Source organism: Diaphorina citri, unplaced genomic scaffold (genome assembly GCF_000475195.1).
Source record: "Diaphorina citri unplaced genomic scaffold, Diaci psyllid genome assembly version 1.1 scaffold287, whole genome shotgun sequence".
Taxonomy (NCBI): domain Eukaryota; kingdom Metazoa; phylum Arthropoda; class Insecta; order Hemiptera; family Psyllidae; genus Diaphorina; species Diaphorina citri.
In genome coordinates this window covers 195,963-218,030 of record NW_007377723.1, presented here as the reverse complement: position 1 = coordinate 218,030, position 22,068 = coordinate 195,963, and the positions used below count along the sequence as shown (strand labels likewise).

Sequence of the window (22,068 nt, the reverse complement as noted above, 5' to 3'; positions counted from 1 at the left end):
CTCAAAATTTCTCTCTCTCTCTCTCTCTCTCTCTCTCTCTCTCTCTCTCTCTCTCTCTCTCTCTCTCTCTCTCTCAGCAAACTGGATTTTTTTTTTTTAATTTTGTACTGTACCTAAAGTGGGGTAGGTGGGGTAGATACTTGTAGTTAGGTGTTAGGTTGGTAGATTTTACAGAAGCTGAGTGGGTTAGATAGGTAGGTACCTAGGTAGGTAGTAAGGTAGGTAGATAAAAAAAAAAAGACTTCTTCGATCTCCATGAAGATGAATTACTTTTTCATTACTTTCCATCACCCCTTTATGTAGCAAAGTAGGTTGCTACCTACTTAATCTGGCCAAGTAGGTACCTACCTACTTATTGACCGAACGATAGTGAGGTCTATGTTTTAACTCGACCATTTTGCATTTGGTTTAGATGGTTGTAGGTTTGTTTATTTGTTTGAATGTCTGTTCCGCTATAACTTCCGATTGCTTGGTCTGCTTTTGGTGAAATTTTGTACACATCTTCATTGAATCAAGATACGTCGATCCTTGAAGTCTCAGCTTAGGCAAAAGAATCTGAGTGAGGTCCACAGTTCACAGAACCACTAGTTATTACCTATATAGGTATACGCGGATTATTAAAGAAAGAAGAAAACAGCTAGCATAGGTCATGGGTATTTTTGGTTTTTTGCTGTTTTTTTTCTGAATCTAACGAATCCGGATTTGAAAATTCCATTCATTGAATCCAGATTTTCAAAACACTTTATTTATTTCGAAATTAATCTGCATTCAGAAAAAACCCCCTCTGATAAATGAAATACCTACATAGTTTAGAGAGGTGACAAGTATAATAGGAAGTCGTGTGATGTTCACTCGAGTTCACAGCTATACAGAAAAGTGCGAGAGAAAAGTCGTTGACACCTTTTTGTTTTAGATGAGAGCTTCCTGAGACAGAGAGAGAGAGAGAGAGAGAGAGAAGAGAGAAATAGAGAGAAAAAGAGAGAGAGAAAGAGAATGAGAGAGAGAAAGAGAGATATAAAGAGAGAGAGAGAGAGAGAGAGAGAGAGAGAGAGAGAGAGAGACAGAAAGAAAGAGAGAGAGAGAGAGAGAGAATAGAAGGAGAGTAATAAAGGGACAAAGAGATAGAGAGAGAGCGATGTAGAAAAGGAGGGAGAGAGAAAAAGATAGTGAGAGAGAGAGAGAGAGAGAAAGAGACAGAGAGAGAGAAAGAAAGAAAGAGAGAGAGAGAGAGAGAGAGAGAGAGAGAGACAGAAAGAAAGAGAGAGAGAGAGAATAGGAGAGAAATAAAGGGACAAAGAGATATAGAAAAAGCGATGTAGAAAAGGAGGGAGAGAGAAAAAGATAGTGAGAGAGAGAGAGAGAGAAAGAGGGAAGGAGGGGAGAAAATAGAAACAGGGTGACAAAGAAAAGGAGAAAGAAAGAGAGAGAACTAGGTAGAAAAAGGTCAGCAGACACGAAAAATTGGGAATGCAGACTTGGCCTTAATTTTCTGATCTCACCACTTTTAAGGCCGACATTTTTGAATAGGAACTTGGCCTTTTTTTTCACATTTGTGTTTTTGTGGGGGTCTACAGTGGTGACTACTCCTAGTGTTCCCTCGATGGAGTGTTCTCTTCTTATCTTCTGTATAGCTTTGAACGCGTTCGTTGTCGTTTCTTCTTGTATCAGAAAGATCCTTCTTCTTTGGGTCACTGCTCCGATTTTTATTATGTTCTCCATCCATTTGTATTCTCCTTCATCTTGATCTATTTGCATTCCTCCTTCTTCATATCATCTTCATTATTCATCAGCATCGACGCCATCTCTGGGAATCTCGACATTGCGGTTTCCACCAATTTTGAGCTTTCCTTCTTTTTTATAACTAAGATCGTATCATCTTCGACTGTTCCTATTAATGGGTTTCCTTTCTTCGTTTTAGTATTTATAAAAAGGTGTTCTGGCCAATTTCTTCCCGCAAGTTCTTCTTTGTCTTCCGGGGTCATGATTCCGCTGTTTTCCAACTTTTCTCGTATGTATCCAATTTCTACCTCTTCTCTTTTAATTGCCCCTCTGCACCTTTCACATATAATGGGCTGTTTAATCCCGCTTACTGAAGTTGACTCTTGTGGTTTTTCTTCATCTGGGGTTCTTTTGGTTAGTTCCTTCATCGTGTTTACTTCATTCTGCTTTTCCTTCTGCACTGTAACTATTTCCTCTGGCTCTTGATCATCCACTTCTATTAGTGTCGTTTTTTCTGGTACCTTAGATTGGCTAGTGTTGTATTTTAGGGTTCCTTCTATTTTTAATACTTTCTTTGCTATTTTGGCCATGTGTCTTACTTTTTCTTTGATTTCTACCTTTTGCCAGCCTAGTTAGCTTGCCTTGCCTGGCCTGTGAGTAAACAATGAGTGTGTAGTATTTGTGTAGTAGGTAGATATGTACTATGTATGTAGGTAGTTATGTACTATGTATGTTAGTTATATATCTGACTGACTCATAGAGGCTAGTCCGACTGACATGGCAAATTGCTGGTCGATTTGACAGAGATAAGTTATTTTAACCGATTGTTTTATCGCCAGTTTCTATTTCTCCGCTGTGAAAAGACTCGTGTGGTCTGTGTCGTAGCAAGCCCGCAGTAGGTCCCTCATCAGATGGGCGATATAAGACGATAAAGGAACTGTAACTGCTATGGTCTTATCGTCCCGAAATCGAAGAGAGAAGGACGAGAGGATAGGAGAAAGCCAGCCGTTCCGAGAACGAAGATTATCCGTTTAGGATAACATCCACCCCGGGCGGGAATCGAACCCGCGCCTATCCTGTCTTCCTTCTCTCTTCGATTTCGGGACGATAAGACCATAGCAGTTACAGTTCCCTCTGTCAAACCTCTTTTTTTTTAAATCTACCTTTGTGTCAACGATCCTGTCTTCCTTCTCTCTTCGATTTCGGGACGATAAGACCATAGCAGTTACAGTTCCCTCTGTCAAACCTCTTTTTTTTTTTAAATCTACCTTTGTGTCAACGTTTTTTTTTTTCAATTAGTTTGTGTAGTATGGTCATTTCAACGCACATTTTATTGACTTCCTTCAGGTATTCTTTCATTTCATCGTTGAGGACTGGTGACAACGTCATTTCATCCGCCTTTCTTTTCTTACTGATTCTCGGGGTAATCATATCTGTTTCAGCCACCGTAGTCGGAGGTTGTTCTCCTGTTTGCAGGTTGTCAGCTCTCATTGACATATTCAACAAGTCAGTTTCAGCGCCAACGGTCCGTACATGAGAACCCGCCAGTATTGGGGATGTTGTTTCCATCGGATATTCATTTTTCTCCTCTGCCTCTCCTCCGTCCATGAATGATCGTTTCTTCGGCCTTTAGTTATATAAGAAAAAATTCCATGGGTATTCAAAGAGGGGAAAAGAAAGAAAATCAATAAGAAATTTAACACGCACTTGGTGAAAAGGAACTCAACTAACGCGCACTGGGTTGCTTCACTATAACGCGCCAAGTATTAATCCAGTCAAGATCAACCTCCTTCATCTGGATTTTTAAACAGCTGATTTAAACGTTTCTTTACGTTTTGAATTTAAAATTTTTTCGTTAACTAACTCAGAGTAAGTTTCTTACTCTGAGTTAACTAAGGGTCGAATTTTAAAACCGGATTACCTTGTAGGGGCGGTTAGGCTTAGAGTGTTCGGAGAGGTTTTAAGAATTTTTTTTCTAAATTACTTTCAGTTCCTGTCTTAGTTAGTCAAACTAATTGTCCAACATTACTTTCCCACATAGAATAGCTCTCCTAGAAGCTAATCCTGAACAGGATTAAATGAGTGTGATTTCTCAATTATTTAGCCTTAAGATACCATGTATCTTAAGGCTAAATAATTGAGAAATCACACTGATTGATCTCAGGTACCATAAGCGTTGTACAAAACAATACAGGATTAAATGATAATCCGAGTTTAAAATTCGGCCCTAAGGATCCCTCTGTCTGCTGTCTGCTAGAGTTTACCAAATACCTCCCTCAAAATTTCCCAAAATGGGTCGGGAATCAACCTTAGAGGCTATCGGTATTTATGTATGCTCAGATTGCTCAGATAATTGGATAGGCAACTTGACACAATCAGACAATATCACTGTTGAACACAAAAAAGGGGTTTTTTACTTGGGAGGGCCTAACCTAACCCAAACCTAACCTAATCCAACCTTAAAACATATTGGGTGTGCTCATGTAACAGAAATCCTTGATCTTAATAAAATGATTGTGTTTATAAGAGGAATATTTATTGGATTAAATGATTTAATATCAAGGGGGGGTCATATCAGTCCTATTACATAATTAGGGGAAAGTCTGTGGTGAAAAAATCTTCAGAAGAATCTGTTTGATTCGAGAAAGAACACAAATGTTGGTGACTGTAATATTGATTCCTCCGGGAGTCAAACCCGGAATATTTGGCGTGCAATCCTAGTGTGATACCCACTCGGCCACGGAGTTTACCGCATGACACCAATGCACACACTCTCATGAAAAATCCAGAACGTAGGTAGTAGGTACTCGTGCATATGCTGCACCTGAACAGCAAAATTTAACTACTAAATCAAGATACTCGCAAGATAGAGCAGCCAAATTTGCAAGATACACGCCGTCACAACATGGTAAACAGTAAACAACCTCCACAAATACAACGCAAATTCTGTGTCGTGCCCCATTTAACGACAATATTCGACAGGTGACTTCTATCTGTCACAGGCGTGACCACATGTGTGCACGCGCTGTGCACGCCGCGTCCCACACGCCTGTCATGCACACACACATACGGCGTGCACGTGATAGCATTCATACTAAGTCGATAACCTTGCCTGGAAACCTCTTAAAAAAAAAAGAGACTAGGAGTAATATGCTTCTAATGAAGGAGTAATAGATACGATGAGACTAGACTTGGGGGTACGACAAGTTTGATGAAGATATAGGTAGGATAGCAAGAATGGCGATGTGGTTTTGAAAAGTTGAAACGATTGCTCGTCGCATGCCAAATTTTCAATACATATTGGAAAAATCTTAGCAATAAAATAGGATAGGATACTGACTTCCTGCAACCTACGCCTCGATGGGGTTCTTTGTTATGAACCGTGGTGGTGACATAGAGGTATCTCTCACGGACATAGTGTAGGATGTGAGAGGAATCTTCCTAGTCTGACCCTTGTTATATAAACCATTACTTAAGTATTGTTACTTTCCTTATCCCAATAGAAAAGTAACGTTTTCAGTCCGATTTTTTTCCATCATAAGTAATTCTATGTCTAATCAATTTTCATTGTAAATGTTTTCCTCCTGCTTTACCTTGCTTATTTATTTCCAACAACATATTGTATTGTACACATTTGTTTTAATTCAACTGATTAGTTAATACTTATTTGTATTTTATCATTCTGAAGGGTCACTTTAACCACTGGTAAACCAAATCCACCCCTGGAAACCTTAGAAAAACTGAGTTTTATCATTAATTCATGTATAATTTTATATCAATTTGTTAAACTTACTAATCAATTTGTTGAAGTTATCATGAATATGAGACTACTTATTTGTATGACGGTCAATCGTCCTGTTCAATCATACCAGCAATGCAGCGAGCTTGTTCAGTGTTCACCCTGAAACTCATAGCAAAGTATGAGTAATAAACTAATGAGTAAGACTGATATTATTGTGAAGATGATATATGTCTGTTGTGCCATGAACTTTGGTTAAAAAGTTACGGTCTCCAAATGGATTTTAAGATGATTAGCATTGTGGTCAAAGCCGGATTGATTTCTATGGATAAAATAATGGGCGTCCTCGTCGCCCAAGATCGAGAAAAGTGGAGAACGTCGTGTTGAAACCCCCATAGCATGCTTGTCTAGCGTGCAGGGTCTGTGTCGTAGCATGCTCTAGACTCGTGATGGATCTTGGCACCTCAAGTGACTTCATAACAACATATTACCTACATGCCTCCTTGGTAATAATTTATTTACCCACCTACTTGGGTATTTAATGCAGGTACCTACCTATTTCTAGTTTTTTCGCATCTAAGTCGGTAGATAGAGGTAGGTAGGTACCTATTTAGATAGGTAAATACATAATAGAGATATATACCTATTTAGATATCTGCTGCGCAATAAGTCAAGTTTCTAGCGTGTGCCTAGGTACCTAACTTGTAGTTAGGTACTTACCTGGTAAATTAAAACTAATTGAAGTAGGTACCTGGTGTTAGGTATTACCCACTAGTTAAAGACGGGTTCTAGATTAATCTAAAGCTCTAAAGTCGTAGAAAAGACTTGATTCTATATGTAACTGTAACGGCTAAGGTCTTATCGTCCTGAAAGCGAAGAGAGAACGAAGACAGGATAGGAGAAAGCCAGCCGTTCCGAGAACGAACCTTATCCCTTCAGTGCCCTAAATCACCAAAGTATGGAAAAGTATCTTACAAGTGTAATAGCCAATGGAAAAGCAGAATTTTGAATTTGGACGAATCATATCGAAATATGGAAATGTAAATACTTTTCCATACTTTGGTGATTTAGGGCACAGGATGAAATCCGCCCCGGCCGAGAATAGCGCTCACAAGGCAGACAAGTAAGCTAACTAGGCTTGCCTAAAGCTATCGAAATATTACCGTCTGGGCAGACCGAGTCGGAATGTGTGTGGCGGAAAAACCTAGAGTCCGCGTCTTTCAGACCGTCTGAGGGACAGCGATCTGAAGCTTTTTTCGCCACACACGTTCGGACTGTCTGACAGACTGCCATCTGTCAGACCGTCCGAACATGAGTGGCTGGCCATAGCTTGTGTACCGAGCTTAAATTTTAGGGGTCACTGAGTTTGTCGTCAATCACTATAATGGTGGGTCCAGACTTGTGCAATGCAATGAAATTCGTTAGTTTGGACGTGTTTGAGAAAGTTGCAGCAAAGTTTTTTGAACATTGCAGCAAACGTTTGTGGGTATCCGAGAGGTTGGCGGTTTTCTGGCGAATGTCTTTGATGTGCGTTGCACTAGTTTGGACGTGTTTGCAAAACATCGTGCAGTGCAATGCAAATGATGTACCTATTATAGGCCATTACTAGTTATTGACTGACTTTTGACTCGGATACATGAAAAACGTACGCATTCGTCAGATTTGATTTTACGTGCAATGCAACGTTGCATTGCACGTTGCATTGCATTACGATGCTTTGCACGTTGCATTGCACAAGTCTGGACCCACCATAAGGTCGAATAAAAAGCATGATTAGGCCAAATAGGACCCGACACCCGAATCACTTAGCATTAGATCCTTGACCTTTGTCCTGCTAGTTATGTTCCTACCTGCCACGCGCTATCTAGTATCTTCTTTGCCCATTTGGAGCCGAAGGTCACCTGATGTCAATTTTGAAGAAGGACATCCATAAATTATCTCCGTGTTCACCAACGAAACAAAAATTGGCATCGATCGACTTCAATATTGTACCTATTTGCAAGTTTTTTTTTATATATATAGATAGCCATAATTTTTACTTCCTCGATGGGGTTCTTTGTTATGAACCGTGGTGGTGACATAGAGGTATCTCTCACGGACATAGTGTAGGATGTGAGAGGAATCTTCCTAGTCTGACCCTTGTTATATAAACCATTACTTAAGTATTGTTACTTTCCTTATCCCAATAGAAAAGTAACGTTTTCAGTCCGATTTTTTTCCATCATAAGTAATTCTATGTCTAATCAATTTTCATTGTAAATGTTTTCCTCCTGCTTTACCTTGCTTATTTATTTCCAACAACATATTGTATTGTACACATTTGTTTTAATTCAACTGATTAGTTAATACTTATTTGTATTTTATCATTCTGAAGGGTCACTTTAACCACTGGTAAACCAAATCCACCCCTGGAAACCTTAGAAAAACTGAGTTTTATCATTAATTCATGTATAATTTTATATCAATTTGTTAAACTTACTAATCAATTTGTTGAAGTTATCATGAATATGAGACTACTTATTTGTATGACGGTCAATCGTCCTGTTCAATCATACCAGCAATGCAGCGAGCTTGTTCAGTGTTCACCCTGAAACTCATAGCAAAGTATGAGTAATAAACTAATGAGTAAGACTGATATTATTGTGAAGATGATATATGTCTGTTGTGCCATGAACTTTGGTTAAAAAGTTACGGTCTCCAAATGGATTTTAAGATGATTAGCATTGTGGTCAAAGCTGGATTGATTTCTATGGATAAAATAATGGAAAATGATCTACGTATTTGAATTTGACTGGACTGAGCTACGGATGGTGCTTGCTATTGCTAGAGCTTCAGTTCTTACAAGACTTTATTAGCATCTCGGGTTGCTCATTTGAGGCCTAATCGAACCTTTGGACCTTTAGGGCACCTGTGGGGACTCCTTGAATGAATTCTATAGTTTACTTACTGAACTACTAGTTGACGTTTGTTGATGAAATTTGCACGAAAGGAAGGGGAGGTGAATATTATGTGCTGGGGGGTTGTGTTTTGGATTTTTTTCATTTCTCATTTCAGTCCCACCACACCACATTCATTCTATTCTCGCAAATTCCAATTTTTTAACCTAAAAAAACATTGGTGCTCGCTAGTTTTCTACACGTTTTTTCCTTTCTTTTCCTCAGTGTTGGTTTTTCATCAATTCTAAAGCTAATAATTCTACTTTTCTCTCGCCTAATCGAACCTTTGGACCTTTAGGGCACCTGTGGGGACTCCTTGAATGAATTCTATAGTTTACTGAACTACTAGTTGACGTTTGTAGATGAAATTTGCACGAAAGGAAGGGGAGGTGAATATTATGTGCTGGGGGGTTGTGTTTTATGTTTGCTCACTTGGGACCTCTTTGCAGAGAGAGAGAGATAGAGGATTAGTGCTGGACATTTTCAGTGTTGTTTGGAACTATTTTTGTGTTTTGTGTTGAATGAACTCTGAGCGCGCTGTGTAAGCTGTGTTGAGGTAGGTGGAGGTGGGATGTGTCGGGTGGGTGGATGTTATTGATCCTTGCTTCTCCCGGAGGATAATACACAAAGGTGAACGACCTTGTCCTTATCCTTGAGATTACACCTCATCCAAGGTCAGGGAACCCTACCATTATCCGATATAGGTAAACGAAAATAGGAATATATTATGTAAATACCGACCATATTTCCTCCCTTGTAGGCAGTAGCAATATTTGATGACATCAGTTCTCGAATGATCACTGAAGGTAAGCAGCGTTGTGCTTGGTGAGTATCCGGTTGGGTGACCGTTTGGACAATCTCGTGACCTTTCCAGCTCCAAGCTCTATTTCTTTTTGTGTTCGGGGTTGAGTAGATTGGAATACATCACAAACATGTCTTCTGGCAAACTCCATTTGTCAAAGAGTAAAGGGTTTACCTTGTCCTGGGGTGACTTGTTTGTAGTACACTAGTACAGGACTTAAACGCGACCTGGAAAAACTGGAAAAGTCATGGAATCTGAAAATCCTCAAAAAGTCATGGAAAAGTCATTTAAAATCGTAGAAATTTAAAGAAAACCTGGAAAAATCATGGAGTTTGCCACCAGGTGCCAAAAATATTCAAATTAAATATCAAGAATTTCCGAAAAACGGCCTGCGGCTCATTCCTTCTCATATTCATTGACGTTCTGCATATTGTATATTTTTTTAAAGGGTAATCTTACTGATTTTCAAGTACCTCCGCGCCCCAATTTTCTGGAAAATTCATGGAAATTTTCTTGAATAGTCATGGAATTTCATTGCGGGGAAAGCGTATAAACCCTGTAGTAAGGGATGTATGTTTGTCTACTTTCCAGGGTATAACTTTTTTATCTTTATCTTGATTCGACCTGAGTTCATCACATTCACTTGATTTCAAAACAAATTCACTCCAGTTTCCTCCATGTTTTCTGACAAACCAGTTCTTCTTTTCCTATTGGAATTTTATAGCCGAGTTCTCGATACTTGATTGTTTTATCCTCAGTTCATCGTCGTCATGTTTTTATCTTCTCGCTTTATAAATTCTTGCTGAAAACATAATATGGCGTGGGTACGAATACATACTTGGTCTGAAGTTTCGTGTGTCTCAGGTCTCTAAAGAAGTAAAGTTTGTTCTTTTGAATGGTTTGTCTGATTTTGATAGATTTGGTAGGTACACATTTTTGCCACATAAAGGAGATTTGATGAATAGTTTAGCCTTTTCTGAGTAATAAAGTCTACAATAGAACAGTTGCGCTTACTTGGGTGATGTTTCAGTCATAGAGCAGGAATAATGAGGACCAACGGAACTTTTCTTTTTCTTCACAATAGAACAGTTGCGCTTACTTGGGTGATGTTTCAGTCATAGAGCAGGAATAATGAGGACCAACGGAACTTTTCTTTTTCTTCTACGACTTCTAGATCCCGAGATAAATAAAGTAAAGTCTGACGTCACACATCTTTGAACTCTTTCATTAGAACGGAAAATAAAATTTGAATTTTAGACCTTTTAAGTACATTTATTTTTCGGAGTTTTGACCTCAGATTTGGATTTTTCCCAACTTTTTACATAGGAATCGACCATTTATTTGTAATTTTTACCCATTTGCAACTGCTCCATTTATTAATTCTTAAATTTACCTGGATTTTTCCCAACTTTTTACATAGGAATCGACCATTTATTTGTAATTTTTACCCATTTGCAACTGCTCCATTTATTAATTCTTAAAGTCTTCTATTATGTACTTACAGACCTCTTTAATGTAAATACTAGGTAACATATTTTTCTTTTTATGTGTTGGTGCATTTTGAACTCGGGTATTGCATCGGCGACCAAGTTGAACTTTTCTACGTTTGTTATAATTCCGTGACTAGTTCCAATGTCTCAAATGTTTAGCCCTACTGCTCAATAGTATGTAGTAGTCTGTTTCATGTTGTTGAATAGTATTATGAGGTCCACTTTGCCCGCCCGACTTTGTTGTGTAGAATATTGCTCAAGTCAGCGCTATGCCCCATGACTATCATTATTACAAGAGCTGTTTCATGTTGTTGAATAGTATTATGAGGTCCACTTTGCCCGCCCGACTTTGTTGTGTAGAATATTGCTCAAGTCAGCGCTATGCCCCATGACTACTTCTACCATAATAGGTCATCTTAATCTCAAAGTTGGTTATCTACAATTCTACATTATATCTACCTACATACCTACTTCTTCTTCTTCTCTTTTTAATAGATTTTTATTAATATTAATTAGTACGTAAGCTTAGTTCTAAGTAGGTACCCTATATTAGTCTCTGTAATTTGTAAAAATGGATTTTTTCTTTTTAAATCCGTAAATTTGTATAAATAAATAAAGTAAAAACCACAATTACTAAAAAAAAAAAGAAATGTACTAAGCTACCTACTTGATGCACATAGTTCATTGCCAGCCTAGTTAGCTTGGTTGGAAGCGCGTCTGCCTTGTAAGCGCTAGGCCGCGGGTTCGATTCCCGATTCACGGCTAGCTTTCTCCTCTGTGTCTTCCTTCTCTCTTCGTTTTCGGGACGATAAGACCTTAGTAGTTAGGTACAGTTCCCTCTATCAAACCTCTTAAAAAAAAAGCTTTGTCATTGACTCATCGTATGTATAACAGAGTCTTGTAAAATCGAATGTTCTTCTCTAACGTAGGCAATAAAAGAATAAATTTCCTATTTTGGATCTAAGGAACTGTAACTGCGGAGGTTACATATAGGAAACTGTAACAATAGACTTCAGCTTCGGGCGAGATTCGAACCCGCGACCTATAGCCTACGAGTCAGGCTACGTTCCAAACTAAGGTGGTCAAGATCTAGCAAGTCAGATGCCAAGAACCCGCCTAGACCAGACAGTTTCAACTATTAGACAAACATATGCTGAGAATGAAGCACCTAGAGGGCAGAATAACTACATATTATGAAGCACCTAGGGGGAAGAACGTAAAATAACTAATAACTATTATGCGATTATGACTAGGTGTTTATGATTAACTTAACCAGTGTAGGATCTATGCTTGGGAGAATGGGGGTCAGTGGGGAAAGAGGGTAGAAATAAGGATGTAATAACGGAGAAAGTACCGGAATCCGGAAAGTAATGTTAGGATACATTTAGACCGTTAGGATAAAGTTGGGCAAATTAGGAACGTTTGAATTCTTAATATACCTGATGCTTGCTAAATTTTACTTTAGATCGATACGTTAGAAATCACTCGGGGGAAGAAAAATAAAAGTTTGATAGACGGACCTGTATAAAAGTTAGGGTAAAAGAACACTCAAATAAGCATCATTCAATAGGATAAGGAAAGTCGTGTGATGTTCACACCAGATTTTTATTATAGTTTGACTGTTTGATGCCATAATAGGTCATCTTAATCTCAAAGTAAAAACCACAATTAGGAATAGGACTTAAATTGTTAATCTCCTCTTTAAATAAAACACATAAAAAAACAAACAATTACTAAAAAAAAAAAGAAAAAAAACGCACTAAGCTACCTACTTTGATGAACATAAAAAAGTCCTATTTTGGATCTAAGGAACTGTAACTGCGGAGGTTACATATAGGAAACTGTAACAATAGACTTCAGCTTCGGGCGAGATTCGAACCAGCGACCTATAGCCTACGAGTCAGGCTACGTTCCAAACTAGGGTGGTCAAGATCTAGCAAGCCAAATGCCAAGAACATGCCTAGACCAGACAGTTTCAACTAGACAAACATGTGCTGAGAATGAAGCACCTAGGGGGCAGAATAACTACATATTATGAAGCACCTAGGGGGAAGAACGTAAAATAACTATGCTTGCTAAATTTTACTTTAGATCGATACGTTAGAAATCACTCGGGGGAAGAAAAATAAAAGTTTGATAGACGGACCTGTAAAGGCCCTATCGAAACCGAAGAGCCGTTCCGAGAACGAACCTTATCTGATTAGGATAAAATCCGCTCCGGGCGGGATTGAACCCTCGACCTAGCGCTTACAAGACAAACGCGCTACCCTCCATGCTAACTAGGCTGGCTAGAATTTTCGTTTGTTCACCAATACCGCCGCCACTGGTCGCTACATAAGGAGTGGCTTCTGCTGGTATCGACTCTGATACTCTCTGACTATCGAATCAGGAAACCCATAAATTATAACTTTTACGTCTTCAGTATCGTGTGGTCCCAAGGTCGCGACGGTTTTATCGCGCCGAAGAGCTTGCCAAAGGTCGTCGCTTGGTTGGCTCGTTATGCCAGTTCAATCCCCCGCCCTGTGCTAATAAGGCAGTGATCCGGTGTGCCTCTGGTATGCCAATGACTCTAGGATAGGGCGATAAATTATAACTTTTACGTCTTCAGTATCGTGTGGTCCCAAGGTCGCGACGGTTTTATCGCGCCGAAGAGCTTGCCAAAGGTCGTCGTTTGGTTGGCTCGTTATGCCAGTTCAATCCCCCGCCCTGTGCTAATAAGGCAGTGAGCCGGTGTGCCTCTGGTATGCCAATGACTCTAGGATAGGGCACTTGGATTTATATGCCTCTGGTATGCCAATGATTCTAGAAATACTCTAGGATAGGGCACTTGGATTTATATGATAAGTGGGAAAAAATTGTCGGTCCCTTAGATTCCCACTTAGACAGGTTCGACTGTATTTATTTATTTTACAATATTTTATTGATGTATATCTCTAGGTATTTTATATAAAATATAATTTTAATTGCCTAATTATTTAATTACCTTGATAGATAAAATGCTAACTGAGATTGCATAATAGCATTTAATAAATTACTTTCTAGAGCTAGATACATACTTAAGTACTCCTGCTAGTCTGTCTTATCTTTTAGGTAAGTATATAGGTACTTAACCTACCTATATTGTATATACATAAGGTTCATAGGTAGGTATGTAAGTATTTACTTTGTAAAAGGAAAGTAAAAAGAATGTAGGTAGTTATAATAACTAATCTTGTATACTTATTACTTACCCTTAGGTGTACATTTTACGGGGAAAAATAATGGAGAAAACTACTCAGAATTTTATGAGAAATTCTTGCAATATCTTTCTACCTATTACCTACCTACGAGTACCTTTACACAAAATGATAGATAGTAATAACAACTTGATAACAGAATGAACAGAATGAACGAAGCAAGTTCCCAGTTTTATTTCGACTTTTTTCTTCTTCTTCTTCTTCTTCTTCTTCTTCTTCTTCTTCTTCTTCTTCTTCTTCTTTTTCTTCTCCTCCTTCTTCTTCTTCTTGCCAATCTAATTAGCTTGGAGGGTAGCGCGTCTGTCTTGTAAGCGCTAGGTCGCGTGTTCGATTACCGGAGCGGATTTGATCCTAAACGGACACGGTTCGTTCCCAGAACGGCTGGCTTTCTCCTCTATCCTGTCCTCAGTCTCTTCGGTTTCGGGATGATAAGTCCTTAGCAGTTACAATTCCCTCTATCAAACCTCAGAAAAACCTCTATCAAAGCTCATTTCGAACAAAATCGAAAACGTTGAAGTGGGTTTACTCAAAACGCGATTTTCTTGGCCCATTCTTGAATAAACCGCCTCAACTTCTCACAATGTTTATGGCTATACAAGGACATTGATATTAATTCTATCAATAACTTACCGTGGTCACTAACTCACTGCCGTGTGCAGGAATCTTGGGAAGCTTGCCCAAAAATCAACCCCCCTGTAACATTGGATTTAGTTAGATAGCCATAGACTTGTTGAGTTAGTGAACCGCCTCAACTTCTCACAATGTTTATGGCTATACAAGGACATTGATATTAATTCTATCAATAACTTACCGTGGTCACTAACTCACTACCGTGTGCAGAAATCTTGGGAAGATTGCCCAAAAATCAACCCCCCTGTAACATTGGATTTAGTTAGATAGCCATAGACTTGTTGAGTTAGTGGACAAGGGCCAACAGAGCCAATATTGGTTGTAAATCATAATAGGAGTTACTTTAGTGGAGTTGGTCATCATATCGATAATAGTTTGTGGGTACCTATATTCATAGTAAAGTTAGTGGACAAGGGAATTTTTTGCAAACTGTCAGGAATTTCTTGCAAACTGTTCGGAACTTTTTGCAAATTGTCAGGAAATTTTTGCAAACTGTCAAGATTTTTTTTTCGGGAAGTTTTCATTGAACCAATTGAATACTTCAGATCTTAGATCTAGATCGGTTGCACCTAGATAGGTCGCATTTTTCTCCTTACCCGGGAATCGAATACGATCAAATAGGATAAGGAAAGTAATAAGAAATCCTCGACTTTAAATCGACATATATGTAAATGGCACTTTCATCTCATTAAGTTGCACTTGTAGGTTTCCTAAATGAAAGTTTAAAACTACTTATGTACTCTGCAGTAAAGAAAGGAAACTATGTACTTTTCTATCCTTAAAAGTGAATATATTATTCAATTTTGACATTACTAATGGGATTTGGTATTTCTTGAATTGATTGTTGCAGATTCTCATGAACTCTACGCCTCCAAGGACCCCTAGTCCTCTCCTGTCAACCACTAGCATTCCAGTATCCGTCATCATGAAAGTCAACAAGGACGGAACCTGCATCCCTGACCCTTTTGGAATCCGCGAGATGAAGCCCAAGCAAATCAAGGATATCAGTCTGAAGAAAATGTTGAACGTCCAAGACATGAGGAAGAAGTGTGTTCAGATGAACAACGAGGAAACCTCGTACAACATTCTCAAGAGTTTGAAATATAAGATGAGCGACCGGAAAGAGATGATATTTGTGGAGAGCAAAGACACCAACCGCGATAAAGAGACCTCGGAAGAAGCTGCTAATCATGAGACTAAGAACGCATGCGTCAACACAAAATCAACGTGCGTACCCTTAGAAGCCTCAGAAAACGAAGCATTCCAAGCTAATATTCAAATGGATGCTTCAACCACATGCGCTGACATGACCTCTTTTGTACCTGCTCTTCCAAGATCTCAGAATCTCAACATAGCTCAAAGTATTAGCAATGGATTTCCGGACATGTTGCCGAACCCAAATCCTAGCTCGCCATCTTATGGCCCTGGACCTCAGACTGTGATATTTACCGGAGGCTCTTTTATTCCTGTTGATAAAAGTTCGCCTCTGTTTATTTTTGATAAAAAACCAGTGAATAGTGTTAAAAGTAATTGTCCGTCGTTTTTGTTTTTTGCGCAACCGCCTCGTGAAAATAAGGAAATCGTTACCAGTAATAAAATCAAAAAATCAAACAAACCAGCAACCAATGACCCCCGGAGAAGAATCTTCGAGTGCAACTATGAGAACTGCGGAAAGAATTACTTCAAGTCTTCACATCTCAAAGCTCACATGAGAACTCATACAGGTAAATATCAGAGATCTACCTAATCTCCATTTCTATTATGTTACACGTAAATGCCTTTGAATGGCACGAGTAGATGTATGTATACAAATGGAGTTTAGATACATAAATATGGAATAATTTGATTCTTATTCAAACTCCTAAATGTGTTAGACCACTTTCATCTCCTTTCCTTACGTCAACCTTGTCCGATCAGGCCGTCATGCACTTTATCTAATGCGTCCTATTCCTTGTTTGGTTTCCAGGAGAGCGCCCATTCCTGTGTCAATGGACCGGCTGTGGTCGCCGCTTCTCTCGCTCCGACGAGTTATCCCGCCACAAGCGTACGCACACGGGCGAGAAGAAATTCGGCTGCTCCATCTGCAACCGGCGGTTTATGCGGTCCGACCATCTGGCCAAACATGTCAAACGTCACAGCAAGGATGGCGCGATAACCCCGAGTAACATAGGAACCCCGAGCAATGTCCTCAGGAATGCCAACGTGGCGTTCAATATGATGGTGACCAACCTACCACATCCAGTGCCAGCATAGGACCTAACGCAGCCAGTGTCCTGGGTAACTATCTAGCTCAATAGGATGTTCTTCCGAGATAGTCTGTCAGCACGGTGGTTGAGAGTAGCGCTAAGATCAAAGAGAGAATCGACGAACCACAATCGAAGGTCGTGAATTTTGGATTTCATTCCAATCGGAAAAAATAACATGGCAATCAGCAAACTTTTTTTTTTCCTTAAACGGTACCATTGCTGCGGTATAGGGATGCTCCATCCTCTTCTTGATCTTAGAAGTAGCTACTTCTGCACTTCTACGAGTATTCTGTTGATTTAAAAGATCCGTTGATGTAACTTCGTCACTCATCAGTAATTCAGTGCTACTCTGACACCAATAACCGTGCAATGTTTCACTCCAATTTGTATCATCTTGTAGCTGCTCAAGAGCACATCTCTCTCTCTCTCTCTCTCTCTCTCTCTCTCTCTCTCTCTCTCTCTCTCTCTCTCTCTCTCTCTCTCTCTATTTTCCTCTGGTCTTTGTTCTACTACATAGGTATATTTACTCCGTCATTATTAAGCATTTAAATACCTTATACCAGTTAGACCTATTATGAAATGGTTGTTCAATTTGTTCATGAATTGTTAATAAATAAACTTGCGTAGGTACCTATTTTGTTGGGAAAGAAAGTGAAAAATGAATATTAGTAGGTAAAGGCGGAACATACCCATTTGAATTATGTACATATATCGACGGGAAAATTCCATCTTCTTATAAATTAGTCAAGATGCATAAACTCCGAGCTTCATGTGAAAATTAGTGGAGATGTCTAAACTCCATCTTCATGTGAATTAGTGGAGATGCCTAAACCCCAAGCCTCATGAAAATTAGTGGAGATGCTAAAATTGGAATAGGTACCTATAGTATAGGTATTATGTGGATTCAAAAGTTTCAGACCAAGCTGATCCGTGCCCCAACACCGCATTGTCACCTTGTAGGCATTCTTCCTTGTAAATGTAATTCTTCATTATAGGCCTTGTAATTCTTCCTTTAGGCCTTGTTATTCTTCCTTGTAGGCCTTGTAAATTCATTGTCACCTTGTAATTCTTCCTAATATTACCTATGTACCTAAGCCTAATAGGAGAATAGCGGTATGATTTCGACTCAGAACATTGAATTCTCTGGGTAAAACCTATGTACTTATGTATAACAGAGTCTTGTAAAATCGAACGTTCTTCTTTAACATAGGTTACGCAATAAAAGAATAAATTACATGTGTACACATGTTGTTCATTGGACATCAGGTTTATTGATAAGTGTTTTCTCAGTTGGAGAGAAGAAAAAATGCAGAAAAAAACCTGCTGAAAAAACCCGGATAAAAAAAAAATTGAAAAGCCAACAAGTAGGGTACTTTGCAAGCGGTTTTATCAGCTTATAAATCAAGTAACATCGCACTAGTACTGAGACTTTGCCATTGTTGCTGACATAAAAAATATAGGTACCTACGCTGCTTATTTTATTTGCTAAGAACTAAGAAGTGCAAATTTGAACTTCCTAGCTTCCTATAAATAGTACCTAATTCGAAAGCTCATTTTGATCATTTTGCTTGAGTTTACATGAGGTCTCACAATGTTGATCAACGTCCCGCAATGTTGATCGACGATCAACTTAGTTTTGTGAATACCCAATAGCGCGTATTGACCGTATGACGGTTCTATGTCCCACCACATGAGAAGGTCACAATTTCCTCGTCCTTTTTCGCTTAGTAGGTCTTTACTCTTGATCTTAGAAGTAGCTACTTCCGCACTTCTACGAGTATTCTGTTGATTTAAAAGATCCGTTGACGTAACTTCGTCACTCATCAGTAATTCAGTGCTACTCTGACACCAATAACCGTGCAAAGTTTCACTCCACTTTGTATCATCTTGTAGCTGCTCAAGGACTCTTCTTGTGAAATCTCACACCAAGAGAACATTTTCTGAAAAGCATATGGTCCCTTAGTAGGTTCACCAGAAGTTGTGCAATTTTTCAAACAATAGCAAGATTTATGGTGTGCAATATTAGGAGAAACGTGAAATTTAGTCTACAAGGGTACAATGTCTGTAGGTAGGCAACATTTGTATGAGCATATCTAATGGATGTACATGTACATTGTACACACTCTGTGCTAACCTACCTAAATGATACAACAGACTATCTCACAAAAGAACTCCTATTTTTCCAATAAACACAAGGTTCCTATTTATGTAGCAAGATTTACGGTGTGCAATATTAGGAGAAACGTGAAATTTAGTCTACAAGGGTACAATGTCTGTAGGTAGGCAACATTTGTATGTGCATATCTAATGGATGTACATGTACACACTCTGTGCTAACCTACCTAAATGATACAACAGACTATCTCACAAAAGAACTCCTATTTTTCCAATAAACACAAGGTTCCTATTTATATCCTAATCAAAACTCAAAGATTAGTCCAAAACGACTCTAAACTTGTCTCTTGTAATATAATTAACTCATACAAAATAATTTAATATCATGTCATAGACGTTCTTTAAGTAGAACTTTCAATTGTAAAATTGTAGATATTAGAAAATATCATCGATATTTTCACTTTTTATGATTTCCACAATACAAACTAGGACTCACAAACTTAGCTAGGTTGTACATATTTCATTACTTTGGGTTTCATGAAATTTTGAGAAATCAATTTGAAAGAATTGGATCAAGAGGTTGATGACTCTAATCGAAATTTCCAATCAATCAAATTATTCAAATGTTAACTAGACAAATAACCAATTAGCTATTTGTCTAAAATGTATGAAAATCTAATTTAGTTTCCTAGAGATGGCACGTGCTAAAATGTAGCCATTTTTTCATGTGAGAGAAATTAATCAAGTCAAATCACATTACATCAATCTGATAATGTTGAATGGAACGTTCTACCATCAGAATATTACCTCAGAAGACCCATTTTTTGCAATATTACGTGCCGTTAGACATTAGCTAATAATTCATCATTGAACAGCTTTAGACCAGGGATGTTTATAGATGTGGGAGCAAAGTGGTTGGATGGAATAGCTTCTTTTTAATACTGAGAGCAAACTAACATCAAAGATCTAAACATGAAGATGGCCAAAATCAGATCACAAACTCAAGCCAATACACAACAGAATCTAAAGAAAAACAGAATTTCAGATCTAATACACAGAATTATCCCATATTTTATTGAAATTATAACTATTTTTGTGTGATTTCCTTGAAATGTTCTTTCTCGTTGAATGTCTCGTCATCATAAAAATATAATTAGTGTTGTTGTGATTATTCTCATTGTTATTGAATAAGTTTTTTTGATATTGAAAAATAAGACAATAAATAGTGTTAAATTAAGAACTTCATGTAAATTGGCCCTCCCGTTTTGGCATGGGTCGATTTTTAGTAGTTTTTGTTCATAGTTTGGAAACCACTGCGAGTTTCGGAAAATCCGTTCTTAGTGGGCCTATTCAAATCAAAAGCAAGCTATTCTCGAAGTTTCATCAAAATCGGTACTGCCGTTTCGGCTGTACTTGATTATGAACGATTTTTAGTAGTTTTTTGGTCATAGTTTGGAAACCACTGCGAGTTTCGGAAAATCCGTTCTTAGTAGGCCTATTCAAATTAAAAGAAAGCTATTCTCGAAGTTTCATCAAAATCGGTCCAGCCGTCTCGGCTGTGCGTTGATTATTAATGAATGAGTCAGGGTTTACTCTTTCATAAATGTAGATCCGAATCCGGAATAACCATGGAGGTATGAATATAAATTCATACATCCATGGGAATAACAGCTTTAGTTAGGTACATACAGGGTGTCCCAGAATTTATGCTTAATGTTTTTCTCGGAGCCTGTTTGAAATTAAAAAAAAACCTTAATTAACTTTTTGATTTTTGATGCGGATATCTAGGCGCACGGCAGTGCGCAAGGCCAAGTTCCGGCCTGAGCACGCCAGTGTGTATATTACACGAAGCATTTCGACGCATTTTGACCCCTATCGTAACTCCGTCAATTTTCAATGTAATCTCACGAAATTTGGACCATATGTTAACCTATACTTCCTTATTATACCTGCGAAATTCCGAAGTTCTAGCCTTACCGGAAGGGGTAGAAAAAACGGGTTGAATATCGCTAATTTTACGACTGACTCACTCACTCATCAAAATGTTGAGGCACTTCCCGATGTCGTAGAAACTTGAAATTTTTGAACGTAGGCATGAGCAGTGACCAGTGGCAGGCTAATGTTAGGTTGAACGTAGGCATGAGCAGTGACCAGTGGCAGGTTAATGTTAGATCAGGGGTTCTTAACCTTTTAGAATTGGCGGACCACTATTGATAAACCAAAAATCTCGCGGACCACTTGAGATTATGTATGTATATGCAATCAATTGTACACGCTATGTGACAATGGGTATGTATTAGACTCTAATACATATACATAGACTCTAATACATTAGAGTCTAATACATACCCATAATTAATAATTAGAGGACCTATATCTACCTGTAGGAAAAGAGATAGAAAATGAGAAAAATTAACATTATGAAAAGAGGAAAGATTTTTTTTTTCCTTTCTTAATAGGGGTATGTTATATAAAATAGAGATACGATGACTTTTTCCTTACTCACCTCTCGCGGACCACCTGAAACCTTCTCGCGGACCACTAGTGGTCCACGGACCATAGGTTAAGAATGGCTGTGTTAGATTGAACGTAGGCATGAGCAGTGACCAGTGGTAGGTTAGTGTTAGGTTGAACGTAGGCATGAGCAGTGACCAGTGGCAGGTTAATGATAGGTTGAACGTAGGCATGGACAGAGACCTAACCTAACCTAACCTATCCTAACCTAATCTAACCTAACCCAGGTTAATGTTAGGTTGAACGTAGGCATGAGCAGTGACCAGTGGCAGGTTAATGTTAGGTTGAACGTAGGCATGAGCAGTGACCAGTGGCAGGTTAATGTTAGGTTGAACGTAGGCATGAGCAGTGACCAGTGGCAGGTTAATGTTAGGTTGAACGTAGGCATGAGCAGTGACCAGTGGCAGGTTAATGTTAGGTTGAACGTAGGCATGAGCAGTGACCAGTGGCAGGTTAATGTTAGGTTGAACGTAGGCATGAGCAGTGACCAGTGGCAGGTTAATGTTAGGTTGAACGTAGGCATGAGCAGTGACCAGTGGCAGGCTAATGTTAGGTTGAACGTAGGCATGAGCAGTGACCAGTGGCAGGCTAATGTTGGGTTGAACGTAGGCATGAGCAGTGACCTAACCTAACCTAATCTA

The 22,068-nt window shown here is 38.7% G+C and overlaps 3 protein-coding genes and 1 long non-coding RNA gene across 5 annotated transcripts; 3 read left to right on the top strand and 1 right to left on the bottom strand.

The window, feature by feature from the left end:
* Window positions 1-3,907: 3,907 nt before the first annotated feature.
* On the bottom strand, window positions 3,908-20,777 carry LOC113466533 (cytochrome c oxidase subunit 3-like). The gene is given in 4 exon segments (XM_026822043.1): window positions 3,908-4,337; window positions 16,597-16,739; window positions 19,927-20,045; window positions 20,759-20,777. Coding segments are annotated over 4 exon segments (420 nt in total). The 3' UTR covers window positions 3,908-4,198.
* LOC103507093 (Krueppel-like factor 10) lies at window positions 15,395-17,157 on the top strand. The gene is made up of 2 exons (XM_017443177.2): window positions 15,395-16,276; window positions 16,519-17,157. Exons 1-2 carry the CDS (start codon window positions 15,409-15,411, stop codon window positions 16,803-16,805), a joined length of 1,155 nt encoding a protein of 384 aa, XP_017298666.1. The 5' UTR covers window positions 15,395-15,408; the 3' UTR covers window positions 16,806-17,157.
* On the top strand, window positions 18,552-19,800 carry LOC113466531. Its single transcript, XR_003390907.1, has 2 exons — window positions 18,552-18,994; window positions 19,199-19,800. It is a non-coding gene; the product is annotated as an uncharacterized LOC113466531 (long non-coding RNA).
* A 224-nt stretch (window positions 20,778-21,001) lies between the features above and the next one.
* LOC103507102 lies at window positions 21,002-22,068 on the top strand. 2 transcript variants are annotated; one of them, XM_026822041.1, is made up of 2 exons: window positions 21,002-21,073; window positions 21,655-22,068. In XM_026822041.1, exons 1-2 carry the CDS (start codon window positions 21,008-21,010, stop codon window positions 22,057-22,059), a joined length of 471 nt encoding a protein of 156 aa, XP_026677842.1. In that variant the 5' UTR covers window positions 21,002-21,007; the 3' UTR covers window positions 22,060-22,068. The 2 variants fall into 2 exon arrangements, with proteins under 2 accessions (XP_026677842.1, XP_008469768.1); XM_008471546.3 differs by lacking the exon at window positions 21,002-21,073 and adding an exon at window positions 21,509-21,574.

Coding starts and splice junctions, on each gene's coding strand:
- LOC103507102 (XM_026822041.1), top strand. CDS start 21,008: ATGAGCAGTGACCAGTGGCAGGCTAATGTTAGGTTGAACGTAGGCATG. Junction 21,074..21,654: donor TGAGCAGTGACCAGTGGCAG/GTTAATGTTAGA, acceptor AACCTAACCCAG/GTTAATGTTAGGTTGAACGT.
- LOC103507093 (XM_017443177.2), top strand. CDS start 15,409: ATGAACTCTACGCCTCCAAGGACCCCTAGTCCTCTCCTGTCAACCACT. Junction 16,277..16,518: donor TCACATGAGAACTCATACAG/GTAAATATCAGA, acceptor TTTGGTTTCCAG/GAGAGCGCCCATTCCTGTGT.